Source organism: Bos indicus x Bos taurus, chromosome 25, assembly GCF_003369695.1.
Source record: "Bos indicus x Bos taurus breed Angus x Brahman F1 hybrid chromosome 25, Bos_hybrid_MaternalHap_v2.0, whole genome shotgun sequence".
NCBI classification, from domain to species: domain Eukaryota; kingdom Metazoa; phylum Chordata; class Mammalia; order Artiodactyla; family Bovidae; genus Bos; species Bos indicus x Bos taurus.
The window spans coordinates 14,781,386-14,803,801 of record NC_040100.1 but is presented as its reverse complement, the minus strand read 5'-3'; the positions used below and the strand labels follow the sequence as shown (position 1 = coordinate 14,803,801).

At 50.4% G+C, this 22,416-nt stretch overlaps 2 protein-coding genes across 5 annotated transcripts; one reads left to right on the top strand and one right to left on the bottom strand.

Annotated features, from left to right (window-relative positions):
- Positions 1–375: 375 nt before the first annotated feature.
- On the top strand, positions 376–16,154 carry SUMF2 (sulfatase modifying factor 2). 2 transcript variants are annotated; one of them, XM_027527215.1, is made up of 9 exons: positions 376–559; positions 2,289–2,445; positions 5,331–5,445; positions 6,200–6,244; positions 6,619–6,769; positions 7,652–7,707; positions 8,581–8,665; positions 8,844–8,988; positions 15,978–16,154. In XM_027527215.1, the coding sequence occupies exons 1-9, from the start codon at positions 493–495 to the stop codon at positions 16,102–16,104; spliced, it is 948 nt and encodes a 315-aa protein (XP_027383016.1). In that variant the 5' UTR covers positions 376–492; the 3' UTR covers positions 16,105–16,154. The 2 variants fall into 2 exon arrangements, with proteins under 2 accessions (XP_027383016.1, XP_027383015.1); XM_027527214.1 differs by lacking the exon at positions 15,978–16,154 and adding an exon at positions 10,397–11,313 and having other exon boundaries at positions 398–559.
- Positions 10,970–22,277, bottom strand: PHKG1 (phosphorylase kinase catalytic subunit gamma 1). Of its 3 annotated transcripts, none has more exons than XM_027527211.1 (10): positions 19,689–22,277; positions 17,121–17,210; positions 16,190–16,368; positions 15,706–15,760; positions 13,764–13,829; positions 13,325–13,488; positions 12,849–12,939; positions 12,556–12,709; positions 12,251–12,376; positions 10,970–11,911 (listed from the first exon to the last, which is right to left on the bottom strand). In XM_027527211.1, the coding sequence occupies exons 2-10, from the start codon at positions 17,201–17,203 to the stop codon at positions 11,666–11,668; spliced, it is 1,164 nt and encodes a 387-aa protein (XP_027383012.1). In that variant the 5' UTR covers positions 17,204–17,210; positions 19,689–22,277; the 3' UTR covers positions 10,970–11,665. The 3 variants fall into 3 exon arrangements, with proteins under 3 accessions (XP_027383012.1, XP_027383011.1, XP_027383013.1); XM_027527210.1 differs by lacking the exon at positions 19,689–22,277 and adding an exon at positions 18,605–19,532; XM_027527212.1 differs by lacking the exon at positions 19,689–22,277 and adding an exon at positions 19,542–19,682 and having other exon boundaries at positions 11,666–11,911.
- Between the last annotated feature and the right edge of the window lie 139 nt (positions 22,278–22,416).

Here is a 22,416-nt window from a genome sequence, read left to right as displayed (position 1 = left end):
GCAGGGCCTCTAGACTGTTCAGTCTCCCAGTCGTATCCGACTGACTCTTTGCAACCCCATGGACTGCAGCACGCCAGACCTCCCTGCCCCTCACCATCTCCCAGTTTGCCCAAGTTCACATCCATTGCATTGGTGATGCCATCCAGCCTTCTCATCCTCTGACGCCCTCTTCCCTCAACCATTCCGAGCATCAGGGACTTTTCCAGTGAGTCAGCTGTTCACATCAGATGACCAGAATACTGGAGCTTCAGCTTCTAGACCTTAATCCTGAGGAAATAGCTTCTTAACCGGTTCTAGAACACAACGTGGGAATTTGGGACTCTAGTCGCCGCCTAACTCCGGACTGACTGCTAGCTGGGTGGGCTCTCGTGAACAGTGCGCACGCGCGCGCAGGGCACGGCCGCCGACGTGAGGCGTGCGGGGCGCGTGCGCAACAGAGCCGCAGGGTGGTGCTACTCCTGCAGCGGTGCTCCGGGGGCTCGTGTTCCCGGCATGGGCATTTCGCTGTCGCCGCTGCTGACTGTGCTGTCGCTCCTCTCCGGCCGGTGGCTCGAACTAGGTCAGTGTGCTGGCCTGCCCGACTGTCCCAGGAGGCAGGAGGAAAGGGCTGGGGCGCTCGGCCACCGCGGCTGGCAGCGCCCGGAGGTATCTCCCAGAGGCGGCCAGCTGGGCGAGGGGGTTAACAGCTCATATCGTTGTATTTCACTTTTTTTTTTTAAACTTTTAATTTATTATTCTGGAATCTTTTGAGCATAAAAAAATTAATAAAACAAGCCTCTCCCGCCCGCCCCCCGCGCCTCCCCCCGCCCCCCGCCACGTACCTGTTTCCCAGTTTAAACAGTTGCCAATTTTAATCTTGCTTGTTTGTAACCCCTTCCATTTTTCCATTCCTCTGGGAGATTTAGTTTGGAGTGAATTGAGGCACAATACAGTTTTATTCGTAATTATTTAGTTTGAGTAGCCAAAAAGACAAGAAATCACACACACACACACACACACACACACACACACACACACACACACACACACACACACACACACACACACACACACACACACACACACACACACACACACAAAGTATCACTAACTCTCCCACCTAAAAAATGAACAATACTCCTTAATGTCATTAAACATCCAGTTAGTGTTCAAATCTATCTGCTCTGTTCTTAAATTATAGTTTACTTGTGGAATTAATGTCCAAATAAAATTCAAATATTGCTATTGTGTGTTGTTTCTTAATTCTCTTTTAGTTTGAGAATCTCCTGCTTGCTCTATTCCACCCTCCAGCCTCCCTTAAAGTTGATTAAATCATTAGTGTGTGTCAGAATGAGATCCAGAAAAGGGCCAAAGATAAGATTCTGGGGGACATGAAAACGTGTGGACTCTGCCTTTAGGGAACTTAGAGTACTTAGACATCTTTAGGTAAAAACACAACAAAGTAGTACATCAAGCCAGAGGAGTGTGGCCTTTAGGGTCTTGGTTTCTTCCTGTCAAATGAGGGAGTTGAAATAAAGATCCTTTTAATACTATGATTTTTTTTTTTTTGAGGTATTCAAACAGCATGTATGAGAGAGTTCATTCGATTATTTGATGATAATTTTTGTGCACTTGTGCTAGATGCCAGGTATAACCTGGGAAAATAGATGTAGTTCTTTTCTTTCTTATGTAATGGAGAAGAGGCAAAGAAACAACATGAGCGGAAGAATGAATGGAAAGTTGATAGATGTATTTAAGGCTATGCTGTTGTTTAGTCGATAACTCGTGTCGGACTCTTGCGACTCCAGGGACTGTAGCCTACCAGGCTCCTCTGTCCATGGAATTTCCCAGGCAAGTATTCTGCAGTGGGTTGCTACTTCTTTCTCCAGGGGATCTTCCCAACCCAAGGATCAAACCTGGTCTCCTGCACTGGCAGGCAGATTCTTACAATGTTTAGATTTATCTCACTGGGACAAAGGGTTGTCATGTAGAGGGACAGAGAGGTAAAGAAAGAAAATCATTTGTTGAAAACCTACCATGTGCTAAACATTTCACACATTTTAATATAGCCATGCATTTGAGTTAGTTAGATATTACCCCCATTTTATAGATGAAGAAACTGAAATCCAGAAGAAGTAATTTGCCCAAGGTCATTCAGCAAATTAAGTGGCAGAATAAGAATTTAAAGCCAAATTTTTCAGCCTCCAGATTTTTTCACTATAGCATTGAGTCTTACATATGATCCAAATATTGCCACTTGTTTTATATATATTCATGTAATTAATGACCACTCTCTTTTTCCTCTGCAGGAAATGGGCAGACAGTCAACATGGTCCAGCTACCAGGTGGGCGATTCCAGATGGGAACTGATTCACCAGATGGCAGAGATGGTGAAGGACCTGTCCGGGAGGTGACGGTAAAACCCTTTGCCATCGACATATTTCCTGTCACCAACAAAGACTTCAGGTACTCCCAGTGTTCTTCCAGGAGAAGTGACTCCTGGAAGAGTTACTCTAATAATATTTCACAATATTTAAAAGGAGCTTAGCTTGTTCACTATCAGAATATGACCTTTGCAAGTGTTATCTGCATTTTTCAGATGAGGAATCTGAAGTCCAAAGAGTCCTCATCTTTCATGAGTGGCCAACTGGGCCTGTAACTCAGATCCCCTGATTCTTGAGCCAGTGGATTGTCCCGTGCACTGGGCATAGCACTGAGAAACATGGGCAGAAGTCAGACACTCTTCAACAGAAGAGGATGAATCGGGAGAAGGGGCATAATAGTTGAGAGTTCCTTAAATTCCCTTTATATTGGGTTGGCCAAAAAGTGCGTTTGGTTTTAAGTTAAAATGACGTATTTTTCAGTTTCAACAAGGATGTTACTGAACTAACTGAACAGACTTCTTGGCCAACCCAGTATTACTTAGGGAAATGGAATTATTTCCAGAATCAAACATTTTGATTCCAGCTTAATCTAAGAAGCCATGTTGAATGCCTCAATGTCCCCAAAGTGATACATTTTGGGTAGGCTAAAGTAGAAAATGATCCAGCACATGTCAGTAATTTACCTTCAAACAGTGGAGGGAGGAGTATATAGAAAGGAGGGGGGAAGGAAGAGGAAAGGATGGGAAGATAAAGCAAATGTGAAAAATGACTCAAATTTTACATTTGTGGATTTAAAAGTTTTCAAGATCAAAACTTGCTGGTGAAAATTGATTCAGGAGACTCAGGCTAAAATAAGCATAAAGATTGTCAGTAAACTCCTCAGGCCTTTTGACTCATTGGTTCCACCTCTAGGAATTTGTCTTGAAGAATTAAGGTTGTCCAAAAAAGTTTAGCTAAAAAGGTGATCTTGTAAATAAATGTTAACAATTTAAGGATCACTTAAATATATTGCATCAATATAACAGAATACTTAGCAGCCTTAAAAACCTGTTGTCAAAAAGAGATAGTTAAAAATGTTGTGAAGAAAGGTTACAAAATACTACATAGGATTTGGCCCAGTTTTTTAAACTATGTGTGTAGAATGTATATGTGTTAAAAAGAACTGGAAGATGCAATATTGCATGAGGTGATGGATTTTGCTCATGTTTTTGTGATTTCCAAATGAAAATAATGACAGGAAGAACCTTATAAAAGCGATTTAAAAACCCTTGATTGGGGACATCCCTGGCAGTCCAGTGGTTAAGACTCTGTGCTCCCAAGGCAGGGCACTGGTTCAGTTCTTGGTCAGGGAACTGAGAGTCTGCATGCTGCACAGTGTAGCCAAAAATAAATAAATAAATTAGAGATGTCATCTTAAAAAAAAAAAAAACTTGGTTGTGGAGTGAAGAGGGAGAGAATATAGACAGTTGTATCTTGGTGTGATAATGGATGGTTTTAGTTTTTTCCTTTTTCTTACCTATGTTTTCTCATTTTTCTATAATATAATGTTATATATGCTTTAAAAAATATTTGTAAAAGGAAAGTTATTAAAATCAAAGGAGAAATCACTTCTGATCAGGCTCACACCACATGATGACAACCATAAATTGCTAGCTAGATAGATGCATTCTTTTATGTTTCAAATGATGACCTTTTAGATGAAGGAAATATAATGTCACCCCCAGAAAGCCCCTAAACTTTGCTTAGAACCTGTAATCTGTGTTTACCTCTCTGGTAAGAGTCTCAAACCATTCAGATGGTCAGAGGTCAATAAGTAACTATTGCTACCAAATCTCGCCTCCTCCTCCATTCTTAGTACCCCTTTGATGGGTGAACAGTGTCTTCTAATATCAGAGGGCTAACACCAACCGGGTACTCTCAGTCCAGAGAAAACAATCTGTCTTATCCTGGAAATCTGCATGTTGAAATTGGCTCAACCATACCAAACTATATGAAAATCCATTATAAAATCTCAGCAAGTCATTTCTTAAAACAAATATTCATTTGTTTGGTGACATTGGGTCTTAGTTGCAGCACTTGGACTCTCTAGTTGTGGCTTTCAGGTTCAGTAGCTTCTCGGCATGTGGGATCTTAGTTTCCCTACCAGGGATTGAACCCGCATCCCCTGCATTGCAAGGCAGATTCTTAACCGCTGGACCACAGAGAAGTCCCTCAGCAAGTCATTTTGATTTGACTCAATTTCTCTCATCTGTCTGAGGGAGATAGTAAAACCTATTCTCCCTTCCTCCCATGATCGATGTGAGATTAGGTATGTGTTGAAGAGAGACCCACTCCCTGCCCTTGAATCTTCTCAGCAGCTTTATTCATTATCTCCCAAAACTGGAGATAACCCAGATGACCTGCAGCTGGTGAATGGATAAATGAAATCTGGTCTATCCATCCAGTGAAATACTACTCAGCAATAAAACTGCCAAAAAAAAAAAAAAAAGGAACAAACCACTGACATTGTCAACAACACGGATGATTCTTGGAAGCAGTATGCTAAGTGAAAGAAGCCAGACCCCAAAACTACATACTGCCTGATTCAGTTTATGTGAATTGACATTCTGGGAAAGGCAGAACTATGGAGACAAAAAACAGATCAGTGTTTGAGGAGGCATCGGGGAATTTTGGGGGGCAGTTAATGGAACTGCTCTGTATCTTGATTGTGACATTGACTATATGGTTTATCAAAACTCACAAAACTATACCCCCAAAAATGTGAATTCTCCTGTTTGTGAACTGCACACACAGAAACAAATTTTAAAAGAAAATCTGCTCAGGCTCTCAGGTTAATTCCTTGTAGTTCCTAAAGACTCTATGATGTGTGACTAATAGGATAAGGGTGTATGAGGTTTGCTGCAGCAAGAGAGGGTGAGGGTGGAGCACAGAAGCGTGTCCGCTAAACTATGAAATCTCTCTTTTTAGGGAGTTTGTCAGGGAGAAAAAGTACCGCACAGAGGCTGAGGTGTTTGGGTGGAGCTTTGTCTTTGAGGACCTTGTCTCTGATGAGCTTAGAAACAAAGCAACCCAGAGAATGCAGGTAAGAGAACCCAGGCTTGCAGCTGGGTTCATGGGAGTGGGACCTGGACTGAGAAGCCTATGGGGTCTAGGGGGTCACCTGGGCCACCGTAGAGAATCAAACCTGAGAACCAGAGGCAAGGAAGAAGCCAGAGAGACCCACCCTGGAAGAGCCAGATGAACACACACTCCCGGGAAGTTCACTCTGTGCTGAGGTCCACAGAGAGAGAACTGTAAGATGCAGATAATACACAGGGTTCAGCGTACTCCCTGGACCAGCCAGAGAACCCCTGGAGAAGCCTCCTTCTAATAAGGGTGTTGAGGTGTCACACTTTAAAGATTCTGAACACAGGGGCTTCCCTGGTGGCTCAGTGGTAAAGAATCTGCCTGCCAACGCAGGAGATGACGGTTTGATCCCTGATCCAGGAAGATCCCACATGCCAGTGAGTGACTAAGGCCGTGTGCTACAACTACTGAGCCTGTGCTCTAGAGCCTGGGAGCCCTAACTACTGAAGCCCATGAGCCACGATAAGAGAACCCACTGCAACGAGAAGCCCATGTACCGCAACTAGAGAGTAGCCCCACTCACCCTAGAGAAAAGCCCGCACAGCAGCCAACACCCCACACAGCCATAAACAAATAAGTAAAAGATCCCAGACACAGCCTCACTTGGACCACCTGAGTCTCAGCCTGAAGTCTCTGCCTCCTGGATGTCCGTCAGGAAGGTGCCTCGCTGGGTCAGAGCACCTTGTAATTGCGCTCCTTCTTTTTTGCAGTCTCTCCTCTGGTGGCTCCCCGTAGAAAGGGCATTCTGGAGGCAGGTAAGGGTTGGTTCCTCAGTCTTGTTTCCTACCCCTGCTGACTCTCATTGTGGAAGCCTGGCTTCCCGTGATCCCTTGCCCATCTGGGAATACTGAGTTTTAAAGGATGACGGAGAAATTTCAGGGAAGCAGCCAAGCTGCCCCGTGTGCTCTGCACCAGTCCTTTTACCCTGGCCCATCCCCTTTGTCCCCTTTCTCCCTTTTGTCTCGTGTAGTCCTTTCTGTCTCTGGACCTCTCCTCGCTCACCAGGCTCTCTCTTCCTACTTCCTTGCTCCATCTAGTGGTAAAAGCTGAACTCAGGCACCCTAAGCCTAGCCTTCCTCAGACTTCCATGAGCTCCCAGAAGCTTGTCTCACTTCATCCTGGCTATCAGCCTGCAGGTCCTGGCTCTGGCATCCGAGAGAAACTGGAGTTCCCAGTGGTACACGTGAGCTGGAATGATGCCCGTGCCTACTGTGCTTGGCGGGGGAAACGGCTGCCCACCGAGGAAGAGTGGGAGTTTGCTGCCCGAGGGGGCTTGAAGGGTATAGAGATGCCAGGGCAATCTTCCTTGATTCTTTCTCTCCATCCTGCCTTGCATGGGTGCGGGGCGGGGGAGCTTCAAAGGGTGGGACGGGCTCACACTCCCTGGAGTAGTGCTTCTTACACTCTGTGGTCATGGATCAGTTGTTACTGTTATTTCTAATCTGTCTCAAACCAGTACTTCCATAAAATACCATAAAAATTAATAACTAGAAAATGGAATGAAAAAACAGACATACTTTTTTTTTTTTTTTTAATTGTTGGAGATTCCACAGACATGTGCCACTTCAGATAAATACAATCAGAACCACATGGCGTGAGGAAAAGAAAAGTATTCCCTATGCTGGATACCTTTTCCATAGCTGTGGAGGGATTAATGTGACAAACTGCTATTTGTTCGTAACTCAGTTATTTCTCAATCCTAACTAAACAAAAAGTTAGAGTGAAATGGCAATTCCCCGTATTCACTGCCTCTACACACTCTTTGAATGAACACCAGCTAAACCCATAGTCAGTATTATTCATGTGATAAATGAGATTGCTTGTTCATTGATCCAGTCTAAGTCCAGTGAACAAATCTCTCAGTGCTTACCCTTGGTTTCTGTACTTACCCCAGCATGAGTGGGTAACAGATAGTTTACAGAATGGCACTGGTCCAAATCACACCTAGGATTGTGCTGTCCAGGAACAGATCATAAGTCAGGGGCTCTGAGTGCAGTTCTGTGAGGACAAGGGAAGGGTGTGAGATGTCAAAGTGAGTCATCTTACTCTTCTTTCTCATCACCTCCTCTCTTCCTTTCGGTCCCCTCGCTCCTTCTGTCTTTCCCTTCTTCCCCAACCCTTTACCTCTCCCCTCCTCTGCTGTCTCCTTGCCCTCCCGGCAGGTCAGGTGTACCCCTGGGGAAACAAGTTCCAGCCAAACCGCACCAACCTGTGGCAGGTAAGACAAGTTCCTCGCCCTTGTTCTTTTCTGAGGGTGTGGATTGAGACTTGCTGCAGGCTGGGCGTGGCATTAGGCCATGGGACTCAGGGGCCTCCATGTTCTAACAGACCGGAAAAGGGGTAAAGCAGTAAAGGGATAAAGCGAAAGACAGTGTAGTGGGGCTGCGTGGTGAAGATGAGCAGTGTGTGCTCAGGAGCGCATCCCTGCCTGGGACGGTGGAGGAGTGACTGGACGGTGAACGTGCCATTTGAGCTGGTGGAACTGAAGCTTGCCAGGAGAAAAATGGGGGAAACACCATGCGTGTCAGCAGTGGGAAAGGGTCCAGCGTGTTCAGAGATGTGACAGACTCTGAGGGCTGGCACACAGAGCTGCTGCCCTCCAGTCGAATGAATAAGTTGAACAAATGACATCAGCAAACACTGGTTACTTGTTCCAGAATCTTGGTGGTAAAGAGCAGGAGGTGAGGAAGGCAGGGTCAGGGCAGGTAAGGGAGAGTGAAGCCTGTTGGTGGTGGAAGGGAAGGGGAAGGTGCAAGGGAGCACTGGTTCCTGTAGGGAGAGGCGGGGTACAGAGCGGGGAGACGGGGCCTTTCCTCCGAAGGCACGTGGGCTTCATGCAGCTGAGGGAAGTCGCTGAGAGTGGAGAAGTGGGTGGGCTGGGCGGGTGTGGACATACAGGGAACCACAGACTTCCTAATCCAGCCAGGAGGTCATGGTGGAGGACGTGAGGCAGCTAGCTTGGGACCTCAGGTCACTGCCCCATGCCCTTCCCCTACCCCAGAGGGTACCGCAAGATGGCCTTGGTTAAAACCCCTCTGGGCAAGTGGATGGTAAATCCTGTAACCTAAACATCCCTTCCCACCCACCCCAGGGAAAGTTCCCCAAGGGCGACAAGGCTGAGGATGGCTTCCATGGCGTCTCCCCCGTGAATGCTTTCCCCCCACAGAATGACTACGGTAAGACTACACAGCGGGTTGCTGTCGGCGCTCACAGGTTGGTTGGCTGGATGGTTCTGCCTGGTAGTCGAGGCAGGAGAAGCAGCGCTGGGAAGCATTCGGTCCCCTGGGCCGTTGTTGGTCAGGGCGGGTGGAGGTGGCATTCCCAGCCAGGGCCTGAGCCGCCGCTGTGCCACAGGGCTCTATGACCTCGTGGGCAACGTATGGGAGTGGACGGCGTCACAGTACCAGGCTGCCGACCAGGACATGCGTGTCCTCCGGGGGGCGTCCTGGATCGACACAGCCGATGGCTCTGCCAACCACCGGGCACGTGTCACCACCAGGTGAGGGGCTGGGTCCTGGTCTCCTGGAGCACAGGTAGCACCGGAGCTGCTGTGGGCGCTGCTTCTACACCTCTCTCTCCACTGGGGGGGTGTGGGTCCAGAAGAGAAAGCAAGCCAACCTCACCAGGTAAAGCCAGGAGCCCGGTGCCTTTTCCTGCCAGCTCTCAGCACCGAGGTAGACTGTGTCTGATGTCTTAATTATATGGGTTTCTCTTATCCTCATAGCTAGGCGTGCAGAGGGAGGGGACTGGAATGGCCACATCAATAGGTCATGGCCAGGGATCATTGAAATATTAACTTTTCTAACAAAGAGGGCATGTAAAAAAACATTTTATGCAACCATTTTGTTTTACAATCAAGGAAAAATAGTCTCAGGGAGGTCCTGGGCCTGCTCATTTCATACAGATGATTAGTGATGGTTAGTGCTGGCCCCTGAATGGTAGAGTTCCCAGCTCCCAAGTTGCCTTCTAGGACTTTCTGCTTTGTCTGTAGATTTATTTTGATTAATCTCCTTGCAGCTCCTCCTGCTCCTGGTTTCTTTAAGGATGGTAGAGAGGCCATGTGGATTATCCTCACCTTTTTTTTTTTTTTTTTAATGTTTATTTACTTATTTATTTGCTGCATTGCATCAGGCAGGATCTTTCATTGTGACTCACAAACTCTAGTTGTGGCACCTGGGCTCAGTAGTTCAGTGCACTGGTTTAGTTGCCCCAAGGAATGTGGGATCGTCATTCCCTGACCAGGAGTCAAACCCCATTCCCTGCATTGCAAGGTGGATTTTTAACTATTGGGCCACCAGAGAAGTCTTTCCCCTTTTACCTTAGGACAAAGGAGTGGAGAAAGTATTGGTCTGGGGACCAGGAAATTGGGTTTGCTGCTGATTCTGCTGAAAGAGTGGTTGGCCTTGGGCAAGACATGTAAATCTTCCTGGTATCTGATTCTGGGGTCTGTGAGATGGTGAACAAAACCTACCCTCCAGAGCAGTAAGAGAAATAGCAAATGCAGGAATCCATGTGAAAGTTCTTTGAAAAGTGTGAGTACTGATTGAGGCTGTGATGGTCTCACTTGTTGCCAACAGGTTCTTTTTGGCTGAGTTATTAGTCTAAACTACCAACAGTTGGAAGTTATTAGCACGGCCTTTCCTGCCTTCCATGCAGTCTCAGGACCAGCCTCGCTTCCTCCACCCTGTCCCAAGGTCCCTTCTTACCTCTCCCCACTCCCCAGGAATGGCATGCCCTCTGGACCTGCCCTCACACCACTTTTCTTTAGAGACTAGGCCCTCCTCAGTCCCCAGCCCCCAAACCCCCCAGACCACAGAAGGCCCTGGGAGCTGGAGCAGGAGAGCTGGGTGAGGCCCAGGCCCCTTTCTCAGCAAATGTCCGTTCTCTCTCCCATTCTCTGGTGGTAGGATGGGCAACACTCCAGATTCAGCCTCAGACAACCTAGGCTTCCGCTGCGCTTCCGGTGCAGGCCGACCGCCTGGAGAGCTGTGAGTGGCTATGCAGAAACCAGAAGAGTCCTGTGGCACCCAGGCCACTCCCCGGCCACATTCCAAACACAGCCAGACTCCAGATGACCTTCATCCCCTTCCCCATCCTCTGTGACAGGCACCTCTCCCCAGGGCAGGAAAGGACCCTGACCTCCACAGAATGGTGATACTGTGTCTTGGAGAAGGGGCCCAACTTATTGATTGTGGCCAGGAGCTGGATGTTTCTCTTAGAGGTCAGATATTGACCATATAGGGGCCACATATTCAAACAGTTAGGTCACAGTGCTCAGAAAGGCAGTTTGTGAAAAAAATTTTCAATCTGCTCCTTCCCCCTTTCATGATGTCTGACCCAGGGATCTGACATTATTCAAGGCAGAATCTCCCCCAACCCAGGAATTGAACCAGGGTCTCATGCACTGCAGGTGGATTCTTTACCAACTGAGCTCTTGGGGAATCCAGAATCTCCCCAGGCCTCCTTGTTTTCCCAGCAAGTTGCCATAGAAAGAAAATGATTCCTTTATTTGCCTTATTTGTGGGGTTTCACACGTCTCCGAGGGAACCTGGTTTCCAGCACATGAAATGCAGTTCCGTGGGCTCTTTAAAAGCTCAATGTCAGTCTTAAAAGGGTCTAGGAGAACCATGGATTTACCAGGTGAGACTGTGCACCATGGGAGTCGCAGAATGAATAGTACTCAGAAGAAACAGCAGATGATTCCCTTTCTATTGTTAATTATGCAAGGGCGCCCACATGCCTCTATAAACGTCCCCAGAGAAGAACCTGCTCCCATGGTGTCACTGGGTACTGTGGGGTCAGTAAAAATCACCTGTGATTGTGATTCTCAGACTGTTCTCTTTCATCCTCACCCTGGGACCCCCTGGGCAGTGCACTGAGTGTCAGTAACTCTGGGCCTCCAGAGGAGAAGTGGAGATGGTAGTACACCTGGGCAGTGGAGCTGCGTAGAGGCTCCAGGTTCTAGACCACAGCTGGTCCCCTAGTGCGGGGGCCTGGCTCCGGCTGCACTGACCATCAAATGATGCCTCTGAGAGGGGAGAGTGGCCCCAGTTCCTGAGGTCCTGGCCAGGGCCAAGTGTACCCTCTGGACAGGGCCCTGCACACACTCTCACCCCCTTTCGGTGGCTTCTGCACCCTGCCTGACCCCCGCCCCACCTACCCCGCCCGCCCTCCGCTCAGAAGTCCTCCTCAGCCAGGGAGAGGAGCACGGCCTTGGGCGTGTTCTCGAAGAGGGCCGCCCGGTTCTGCTGCTGCCCCTTCTTCACCCAGTGACCATAGATCCGGAAAGCGTAGGCGTCGATGAGTCGCCGCAGAGGCCGGAGGGCGTAGGGGTCTCGAATGACAATCTCCCGGGTCACGGGCTTCACCCGGCGGTACTGGTAGTAAATGCGCACGGAAGCCAGCACCGTCAGGCAGATCACCTGCGGGGGGCGGGGCCTGAGCGCCGGGCCACACTCCCAGGCCTGTCTCCTCCCGCGTCCCGCGCAGGCCGACCCGAGCTCGGATGTCTCCAAGCCTTGTGTGGCGTCGGTTGGGCGCGTCCTACCGTCACCGCCCCCCGCCCCCCAATTACCCCCATTCCCGCCCGACCCGCAAGCGCAGGCTTTTAGACTATCAGCAACAGAAGCCGGAAGAAATTGAGCTGGAACCATCATAGGGCTGGATGGGAGGGGAAGGGCAGGTGGTCGTTAGGAGTCCGTATGAAGAGCACTGGGGGCTTGGGTTTCAGGGGCCCTGAGTGGGAGGTGAGCCCGTAGTACCTTGAACTTGCCCCGGGGGCTGAAGTGACGCACTTCCTCCACCACGTACTGCTGGAAGAAGGGGTGCGCCAAGGCCTCTTCTGCCGAGCAGCGCCTCTGGGGGCTCACCACCAAGAAGCGGGAAACCTGAGAGAAACACGGTGGAACGGAGGACATGTCAGGCCGGGGTCTCTCTCGCAGCAGGCGGCTCCATGTCTCCCACCACTCCTCCCCCGACCCCCAACACCCCCCCCCCCCCAACTCCGACACCAACACTGGACTTGCCCCTCGCCTGAGCCCGGGAGCCAGCACACCCGGCCTCTCACCAAGTCCTTCACGGTGTCCGAGTAATCATCCCATTCCGGTGAGCCAAACTGGTAGTTGCCACTCATGATCATTCTCAACATCAGCATCTGCTTGCGGTGCCAGAAGGGCGGGGAGCCGGCCAGCAGCGTGTACATGATGACCCCCGTGCTCCACCTGGCATCGGGGGAGCAGCGGAGGGAGACAGGTGGGCGGGCTGTAGCGCCCACCCCATCCCCCTTCCCCAGCCCGGTGCTCCCAGTCAGGGGAGCACCCCTGTCCCTACGGGTCACCTCCCTCCCCCCAACACACTCACATGTCCACCTCCTTCCCATAGCCGGGGTGGTCATCGTTCATGGAGCACTCGATGATCTCAGGGGCCAGGTAACTGGGGGTCCCACAGACCTCTGCAGGGACAGTTTCCATCGGGGCAGGTCAGCAGAGGCACATGGAAGAGAAAGGCCCACAGGGACAGTAGACGTGGAACTGAAGTGGTATGGCCGGACTGGGACTCTGAACACGGCCCCAGGCTCAGAGCCAAGGGCAGGCCAGGGTGCTGGCTCCTATGGCCACCCACTTGGGGCCTGTCAGTGGCTTGGTCATAGGAGCCAGCACTGGGTTGGAACACAGGCAGTGGGAACCTGGCTCAGCCCAGTCCCGGGAAGAGAGAGCCAGCCTTGAAATGGTAGGATTTTTTATTCTGGGGGGAAAAAACCCAGGCAGTCCCTGTTCCCGGGAGAGCTGATGAGAGAGCCTGAGCCCCTAACACGGGCTGGGGCCACATTTCCAGACCTCGCAGCTTCTCTCCTGGCTCCAGCTGGCAGGAAAAGCCGAAGTCTGTAAGCTTGATGTTCATGTTATCGTCCAGGAGGATGTTCTCAGGCTTCAGATCCCGATGCACGATGTTGAGTCTGTGCAAGGTGGCGATCACCTCCAGCAGGGCTCTCATGATCTTCCTGGGGTGGCACAGGCACATGTTACCCTCATCTGCTACTCTGCAAGGTCAGGTAACAGGCAGGGAGACCAAAGCCCATAGGCCAGCCTGACTGCAAGTGACGGAGGACTCCAGACAGGCGGACCCACCTAGACTGGGTCAAGGAAGGAGGGATATCACCATAGCCCACAGCGCACACTCCCCAACCAGACCAGTGCACGCCGCGCTGCCTCCACAACCTCCGTGCCTAAGCTGGACTCAGACAGGAAGTAGGGAGAGGGGCAAGTGGACCCTCACCTGGTCTCTTTCTCACTCAGGGTGACCTTCTCAGTGAGGTAGTCAAAGAGCTCCCCTCTCTTCATCCTGCGGGGACAGAGGATTTGTCACTGGATGGCCCAGCAGGTTACCCCCTCCTTACCCTATTTCCCACCTAACACCTCCAGGGGCAAAGTGGCCCACTCCCCACTAAGGACCACAGTCTGCAGGGAGGAGCTGGGGAAGTGAGTGGAGAGGCTGTCTGGGAAGGTTGGAGTAAGAACAAGGGACACTGGAGGGGTGGGGTGCCACCATTGTGAGGGTCCCCCATGTGTGGGAGTGACAGCATGGACTGGGACCCATCAAAGCCAAAATCAGAGTCGGGGGAGGAGAAAGGGACCCTGAGTCACTGGCCCAAGGTCCCAGACCCAGATCAGAAGGACCAGAGTGTCCTGTCTTTTTCCAGGAACAAATGGAAGCAGCAGCAGTACAAGTGATGGAGGAGCGGTTTTGCCTATTTTTGGATTTTTTAGAAGTGTGATTCCATCTTCCCACTTGAGAGGATCTAGAAGGAGGTCTCTGCTGGAATAATCTAGTTACACCCTGGAGGGCAACTTGAGGCAGCATTATAAATAACTTCCCAAGCAACTTCTTCAAAGGTTAGAGACATTTGAGCTGCCCCCAAGGGCTCTACAGGACTGAGCCACTGAGCAGAGTTGAGACAGCTGCAGCTGGGCAAGGCTGGAGGGGTCCTGGGAAAGTCTCCCTTGGTTGAATAAAAAAGGTGTATCCTGCCCACCCCTCCAGGGAAAGCAGGGTCCAAGAGATTTTGGCCAGTATCAGAGGGAGACAAGAAAATCCTTGAATTTAGCTGATGCAGCAGGGAGGGGAGTTCTCTTTGAGGAGCAGCCCAGAAATTACAGATGTAATTCAGACATGATCAGTACCATGTTCTTAAAAAGCAATGTGTGCCTCCGGTTTTGATCACTTCAATTCCATTTTAAACACACTAGGAGAACTCACTAATGGCAGAGCAGCAGCAAAAAGATGTACCAGTAAACGCTGGGACACTGCAAGGGCCATCAGCAGGCTCCTGCCTCCTACAGCTGGCAGTTTAATTATACACAAAGGCCAAATTAAATGGTGTCTCCACGAAAAAAAGTAACACTGTGCATGTTCAGTATGGCGACAAAAAAAAAGTTCCAACAATACAAAATCTGCTTGAATAATTCTCTGAAGTAAATCTAGTCCCTAGATGACAAGGAGCTTATCTCAATAGTCCTGTTGGTGCACAAGCAAAGGAATAGTGACGTGTTGTTGACAGTGATGATGGTGATGATGACAATGATGATAATGTCAATCTTTGAACTACATGCCAAATACAATCTCTACCGCCTGCCTCTCTCGTGGGCCTCTTGCCCCAATACTGCCTCAGCTCTTCCCTCTGCTGGGGGCTCCTTCTCTGGGTCTTGGCTGGACTCCATCTCGCCCTTCATCCAGGTCTCTGTTCAGGTCACTTCTGGAGAACATTCCCCACCCGCTCCCTCTGACCCTTGCTCAGCTCTGTGTGTCTGGAAATGTGCATAACTCTGTGTGTGTTTTATGACTTAATTGCTTTCTCCTCACTCTCGGTGAAAACTCGTGCACGCAGTAGGTTTGCCTATCCTCAGTGTCTAGAATAAGCATTGCCTGGCCGCCCTGGTCATCACATGGTAGTTAGTAATGACTAGCATTTACATTGTGTCAGTCCCTGTGTATTTATTACTCCTGCAATCCTGATGAGAAAGCTGATGTGGAAAGTAAATCGTCCAGCCCAGAAGGGACGCAGGGTTCAAAACCAGGCAGCCTGATCCCAGGGGCCTGATCTGCCTAAAACTTCTGTGTCCTTATTTGATGTCCACCATGTAGGGGGCTGGCTGCTGGTCTCCAGGAAGCCCTGAATGGGGAGAATTTTCTCAGTTAGGCCCCAGGCCTGGGTACTTACAGATCAAACACCAAGAAGAAGAAGGTGTTGGTCTCATAAGTGTCCTTCAGCTGTACTGAAATGGAAATGGCTCATCTCAGGAGCAGAGGAGCCCAGGCGGGGCAGTGGAATGCAGGGGTGAGGGGATTAAAGGCGCTGTGGGCTGACTCAGAAGCTGGAGGGGGTTTCAGGGTTCAAAGGAAGCCTCCCCCTCCCCCCAGGAGAGGGGGCAGCCAGGGACTTTGAACTCCACATTCCTCCACCCACACCCCTGCCTGTCATCCAGTCTGTAGGGCTGAAGGAAGAGGCCTGGAGCTGAATCCTGGGAGCAGGAAGTTGGAGCTGGGAGCCCCAAGCCTCCGGGCACTGCGCCGGCGGGGGCCCTGGGTTGCGGGAGACAGTCTGGGTGTTTCTGGCTAGCTGCACTGGGGCCACACTCCCCGGCCGGGTTATCAGCGCAGAACGGGGGCAGGGCACCCTGCCGTGGCTCGGGGCCACCACTCACTGATGTTGGGGTGTCCCGAGACCTTGCGCAGGATGTCCACCTCCTTCTGCGTGGCCTCTCGCAGCTCCTGCACCTCCTCGGAGCTGAAGCTGCCCCCGCCGGTGATGTCGATGATCTTCACAGCGTACTCCTGGCACGTGGGCTTGTGGATGCAGCGCCTGACGACGCTGCTCACTCCCCTAGGGGTGCAGAGGACAGATGGTCCCGGGGGCCCCTAACCCCAGGGGGAGGCCCACATTCAGGCCACAGCAGAGAGGTCCTGCCTTGTCCCCCAACTCCCTGTGAGCTTCGGGGCAGCAGTCCCCAACTTTGGGGCCCATTTTTGGCACCAGGGGCCAATTTCATGAAAGACAGTTTTTCCATGGACCCGTGGGATGAGGGATAGTTTTGGGATGATTCAAGAGTGTTACATTTATTGTGTACTTTATTTCTATTAGTATTGCATCAGCTCCACCTCAGAGCATCAGGCATTAGATCCTCGAGGTTAGGAACCCCTGCTTTGGGGGACGGAAGGTTGAAGAAGGCTCCGGGGGATGGGGGCGATTTGCCTGGAGCCAGAGGAAGAAGTCTGCTTTCAGGCCTCCTGGTTTCCGTCACTGCTCTTTCTCAGCTCAGAGGAAGAAACCGTACACCCCTAGGACCCCGAGCTGCATTCTGACGCCTGACCCCTGACCCTGAGCCAAGGCTGGATTGGATGTGCTGTCAACAGCTCTGGGGTGGGGGGTGGGGCTCCCTTTGCTGGGAGGGTCTCTGATCTGGGTGCCTTTATACCTGCTTCCTCCATCCCAAACCCCAAACTGAAGTTTTCTCTAAGTGGACAGTGCTTTGGAGATGAAGACGGTCAGGGCTCAGGGTCAAGGAGAGATTGCTCCTGCCCGCAGAGCCGTCCAGAGGCTTGGATCGCACTTCTTGGGGGAGGTCTGGGCCTTACCTGCCCAGGATCTCCTTGGGCTCATAGTTCTCATAGAAGCTCTGTGCAGAAGAGGAGTCCGGCAGCGACTTGTCCTGGGTCATATCAGCTCTAAGAGGGGAACAGAAAGAAATCGTCAGCCTTCCTGACCTAGGGGATGTGGTCTGTGAGGGCTAAAACCATCTCTCCCTTAGCTTTGTATGTCCTGGCAGAGGGCTGACCTCTTGTGAATATTCAAAATAAATGCTTGTGAATTTTATAGATAGCCAATGGGAATGTGCTGTATAACACAGGGAACTCAACCTGGTGCTCTGTGTCAACCTAGAGGGGTGGGATGGGATGGGAGGTGGGAGGGAGGTTCAAGAAGGAAGTAACGTAAGTATAGCTATAGCTGATTCATGTTGATACATGGCAGAAACCAACACAACACTGTAAAACAATTACCCTTCAATTAAAAATCAATAAAATTTTAAAAATAAAAGATAGTTTAAAAACCACTTGTGAATTTTAAGAAAGCTCTGGAAAGAGCTCAGCTTGCTTCTCCCCACTGGTGTAAACTCTTGTGACCCCAGTTGACCACGTGGCTCGCAAAATGTTCTCCTTGTTAGCTGTTGCTCCCCAGAAGGAGCAGCAGATGGTCAGCCAGGTCCAAGCCCAGGTTTGAGGCAGGAATCAGACCACTGGGCCCCAGGGTTAGCTCTGACAAGGCCAACACACCCCTGGGTTTAGGAAGTACCACCAACAAACTCTGCAAAGGACAAATTAAAGTGCTGTTTCTTTTTCCTCTTGGAGGAGATGAAGCCGGTCCTGCTTTCCTTTGCCTGCCCTCTGCACTTGTGGAAAAGGTGAGAGACTTCACCGGGCGCCCCCATAATCTCACCTTATTGCTCCAGTAGTAACTGTCCTACCCGGAAAACACCTCTCCTTCCAGGACAGGCTTCCTATGCTTCCCACTGCTGCTTCCTCACTCCTTCCGTCCTTACCCAGGACTTCTGTCACTCTCCCTCCTTCTCTCTTCCTTCCTTCCTCTGTTCTCTTTCCTCCTTCCTTTTCCCCTTCCTTTTTTTAAAAGGTTTTTTTTTTTTTGCCTATATTGTTTTATTTGGGGGGCTGCACCACTGGACATGCGGGATCCTAGCTCCCCAACCCAGGATCAAACCCACATCCCCAGCACTGGAAGCCTGGCGTCTTAACCACTGGACTACCAGTCCCCTTTCCTCCTTCCTTTCTTTCATACTCTGAGAAGCACTGTGCCAGGTGCTCCGAGGGAGGCAGAGCTTGATGGGTGAGTCCTGGTCCCGGCCCCTGGTGTCACTCATGGACGTGTGCCCACTCCATCCAACTGTGATGGTCTCTGGGACTTCCCAACCACCCCTCCCGCCCGGCCCAGTGCAGGCGTATTACTAGTGCTGCTCCACAGATGTAAGTCAGCGGCCGGAGGGATCCCTCTGGTCCAGATTCCTGCCCACAGGATGGTCCTGTCCTCAGCATGCCCCAGGCCCTACCTAACGACCAGTGAGCCCTGGGTGGTCCCGCTGCAAGGCAGGCAGAGTGGAGCCAGGACACTCGGGCCTGGACTCAGAGGAGCTGGCCGGCTTTGCTTCAGGAACGTGGAGGCCACTGGGCACCGAACTCCTTCCTCGCTTGGAGGATTTGAGGAATGGAGAAAATGCTGTACCAACCGGAAAAGGGGCAGAGAGAAAACGGGCACGAGCTTCCGCTCAGCACAGCCAAAGCTGCCTCTGGTCCCACTTCCATCTCGCTTTCTGGGTCCAAGAAGGCCTGGCCTGATCAAGGGGCCAGTTTGCTGACTGGCGGCAGCCTGGGCTGCCTGGAGACAGGCTGGCTGTTCCAGGAAGCCTGGTGTCCTCACTGCTGGGTGCCTGGTTACCGGGGGAAGGACAAGAATAACAACGGTCTCCTCTGCCAGCGGCAGGCCTGGCGCTGCCTCCACTCCACCCTCGTCAGCAACCCCGGCTGAGCACAGGAGTGTCTGTTCCCCAGAAAAATTAGCCCAGTTCCTGGTGAGTCCTGTAAAGCTCCAAGGCGGGCATCTGTTCCCCTGCTCCCCACCTCTCAAAGCCAGATAGGAGGTCTCTCCCTTCCCCCAGCCCTCCATGCGCAGAGGGTGTATCCCGACCCAGCCTGGCATGCCATCCCATCCAGGGGCCCCATTCCCTGGCACCACCATCTCCACCCGAGTTCCAGCACTGGGCAGGTAGGTGATGAGGTCCATCTTGCCCCATCCCCTTGCTCTAGGCCTAACTTGGGGCCAGCTTCGTGCCTCTGTCCACTGTCCCCACCTGCATCCCCCAAGGCACCCCTTTGTAAAGGGTCCCCAAATGCGAGGACGTAGCCCGGTCCTTTTTGGAACATAACATCTCTCCCCAAAACTGACAGTCAGCAAACAGTCACAGGGATCTACTTTCTGTGGACAAATACCTTCAAAAGTCAGTGCTGCCATTCTCCTGGGTTCGTCTACTGTCAGAAGTGAGAAGTGGGCCTAGTGGGTTTGGGAGGGTCTTCTCTACCCCATGACTTCTCCTGCTCCCCACCAGGCTTTTATCACTCACTGACCCAGCTACTCACCGCTATACCTCGCAGGCCCTGGAGTGAACGTGATGGGAATCCCAAAGGTCCCGGACCCGCCCAGGGAGAGGGGACAGCGGAGGACTGAAGCGTGTCCTGAGCAGACACTTGTGGCCCGAGTAGGATATCTTGCTGTTCTTCCTTCTACTTGAGGACTGAAGGCTGATGTGCCAAAAATAAAGCACAACTGCAAAGCTGGGATGCTGGCCAAGGCTTGGCAGGCCAAGTCTCACCAGGGGATGACCTCTGGTGGAGGGTGAAGGAAGTTCGGGTGGCCTGGGAGCAGGCAGGACAGCATGTGGTGATCAGTCGGTGACCAGTCTTCCCTCAGGAGCTCACTAAGCCTCCCTCGGGAGCTCACTAAGCCTTCCGGCATGTGGGAGAACAAAGCCAGCTTGCCAGGAATGCACTGACTTCTCTGTGTGCTGAGCGCTCTGGAGACACCCCTGTGCGCCAACTCTGCAGCCTGGCTGTCCAGGGGAACTGATCAGCTATGGTTTGTGTGGCTGATTGACCAAATGCAGACCTCAAAGTTTATCCCGGACTCCATCTCTCATCAGCCTCCAAGATTTCATTCTTAACTCATTTTGTTTTCAGCCAGCAGTTCCTGATGAATGAGAGGAGGTTCATGTGCCAGGAAAAACACTTGGGCGCTAACTGTGGGCGGCTTTGGGCCCTTTGGGTTAGGGTCCTCATCAGTGTGATTCTAGCTTAAGAGGTTGACAGAATTGGAAATAATGTATGCTGGCATCAAAAGGACACTTAAAAAATATTTCAGAGAAATTAAGCTTTTTCCTATTTATTTTTTATTTATAATGTATTTGGCTGTGTTGAGTCCCAGCTGCGGCTGGAGGGGTCTTTGATCTTCTTTGCCACTTCTTTGCATGAGGACTCTAGTTGCGACATGTGAGATCTACATCTCTGACTCAGGCCTTCTGCATTGGGAGCGTGAAGTCTTAGCCACCAGACCACCAGGAAGTCCCAGTAGACACTTTTTTAATGCTCTCTCATTCCAAAGCTACTTGTTATTCAAACCCCTAATTCTAATACACCAAATGAAGAAAGGGATAATACAGTGCTTCATACAGATGCCGAGCCTATAAAAGCCCACTTAATGAGCATTTTACAATGTACTGCAAATGTACTCTCACTTGAGCCCCTGAAACTCTGGTATTAAGCCAATTTTAGAGAATGTGACTTGTTCTATGAGGTCACCAAGTGGAAGGGCCTAAGTCAACCCCAGGTATACGCCCACATGCTCTTTCCACGTCACTACCTCTTTCATTCTAGGGAAATATTTTGCTGAATTGTTACACAGAAAGGAGTTGTAAATGACTTTGTCTCTATCCATAAAGGCCACCAGCTTACTGAGATGCAACATCTGGTCCCAAGGATGAAAACATTTAAGTCCCCTCTTACAGTCAAAAAGACTCATTTGTTTTCCCTCTCCTGATTCTAAGCTGTAGACTCATGCTGGTTTAGTTTCAATGCAAGACAAAAATCCCTCTGACATTAGGGCAAAAGGCCAACATACCTAGTGAATCATTCCCTGTGCCCTTTTCTGTACAGTCATGGTTCCCCCAGGGAGAGGCCAGATCAGCCAGACTCTTACATTTTATTGTCAGAGGTTCATTTTCCTTGGATTCACTGCTTCAACCCTATCTGGGTACCCAACACACACCATCTTGCCTTGGACATAAACGGCATTAACACTACGAACTCAGGGGTCTTAGGCATTTAGGAAAATAGGCAAAGCAGCCCATTGGTGAACCCAGGGAATAGGCTGGGGGACTGGACAAGAGTGAATTGTCTATGGTCATTTAGGTCCTTGGGCAATGCAGTCTTGGCCTCTTTTAGGAACTGAATTAGATTAGGTGCAGAATGGAGCATTCTGAGAACACTGCTGAGGATAGGAGGTAACAAATGAATAATTCACTCAACAGCACTTCACTCACTTCATGGTAACGGAGAGAAAAATAAAGAATCAGATAATGGGAGCTCTGAGAAGTATATGTGAAAGTCAGAAAACTGCAGACCATAATGCAGACTTGAGGTCAAGAAGCAAATGAAATTTTGAGTTGTGAAGGATAGAGCTGGATTCATTAAAAAAAAAAAAAAAAGATGCACACTAAATGGTGCATCTCCATCTCCCTAAGGTAACATGGAGAGGCAACTTGAATCTTTCAGGAAGAGCAACACACCATGCCTTAAATAGAATGAGTTAAAAAAAAATTTTTTTTTATTTGGCTATGTCAAGTCTTAGTTGCAGCACACGGGATTTTTTGTTGCACCACACACTCCCTAGCTGCGGCACACAGGCTTAGCTGCCTTGCGGCATGTGGGATCTCAGTTCTGTGACCAGGGATGGAATCCATGATCCCTGCATTGCAAGGCAGATTCTTAACCACTGATCCCCAGGGAAGGCCCCATATGCCTTAAGTAGAGTAAAAGCACTTGCAGGGGAACTGCCTTCACTAAGGCAATGATTTTTCATCTCTAACCAATTAACTGGATGTTCTAGGGTGAAAGTGATAGATATTGCTGACCTGGCCACGTGGAGACGGCATGTATAATGGCTCTGCTCCCACATTTCCTTTATCACTCTCCTGATTTAGGACAGTACTGTACCTGGAACCTGTTTAAGGAACAGCACATTTGCTGGGGAGCAACTAGGTGGCCGCTGCTTTAATACCCAGAGACTATAAACTATATACATGTAGACAGCTGT

Bases quoted from the DNA above. Each gene is read 5' to 3' on its own strand.
- SUMF2 (XM_027527215.1), top strand. From the start codon at position 493: ATGGGCATTTCGCTGTCGCCGCTGCTGACTGTGCTGTCGCTCCTCTCC. The intron at 6,245-6,618 runs GTAAGGGTTGGT...CCTGGCTATCAG, and splicing joins AAAGGGCATTCTGGAGGCAG to CCTGCAGGTCCTGGCTCTGG. The intron at 6,770-7,651 runs GTATAGAGATGC...CCCTCCCGGCAG, and splicing joins TGCCCGAGGGGGCTTGAAGG to GTCAGGTGTACCCCTGGGGA.
- PHKG1 (XM_027527210.1), bottom strand. From the start codon at position 19,335: ATGGACCTCATCACCTACCTGCCCAGTGCTGGAACTCGGGTGGAGATG. The intron at 17,211-18,604 runs GTAGGGCCTGGG...TTCCCCTCTTAG, and splicing joins CAGGGCTCACTGGTCGTTAG to AGCTGATATGACCCAGGACA. The intron at 13,830-15,705 runs GTAAGTACCCAG...CTGTCCCCGCAG, and splicing joins TTCTTCTTGGTGTTTGATCT to GATGAAGAGAGGGGAGCTCT.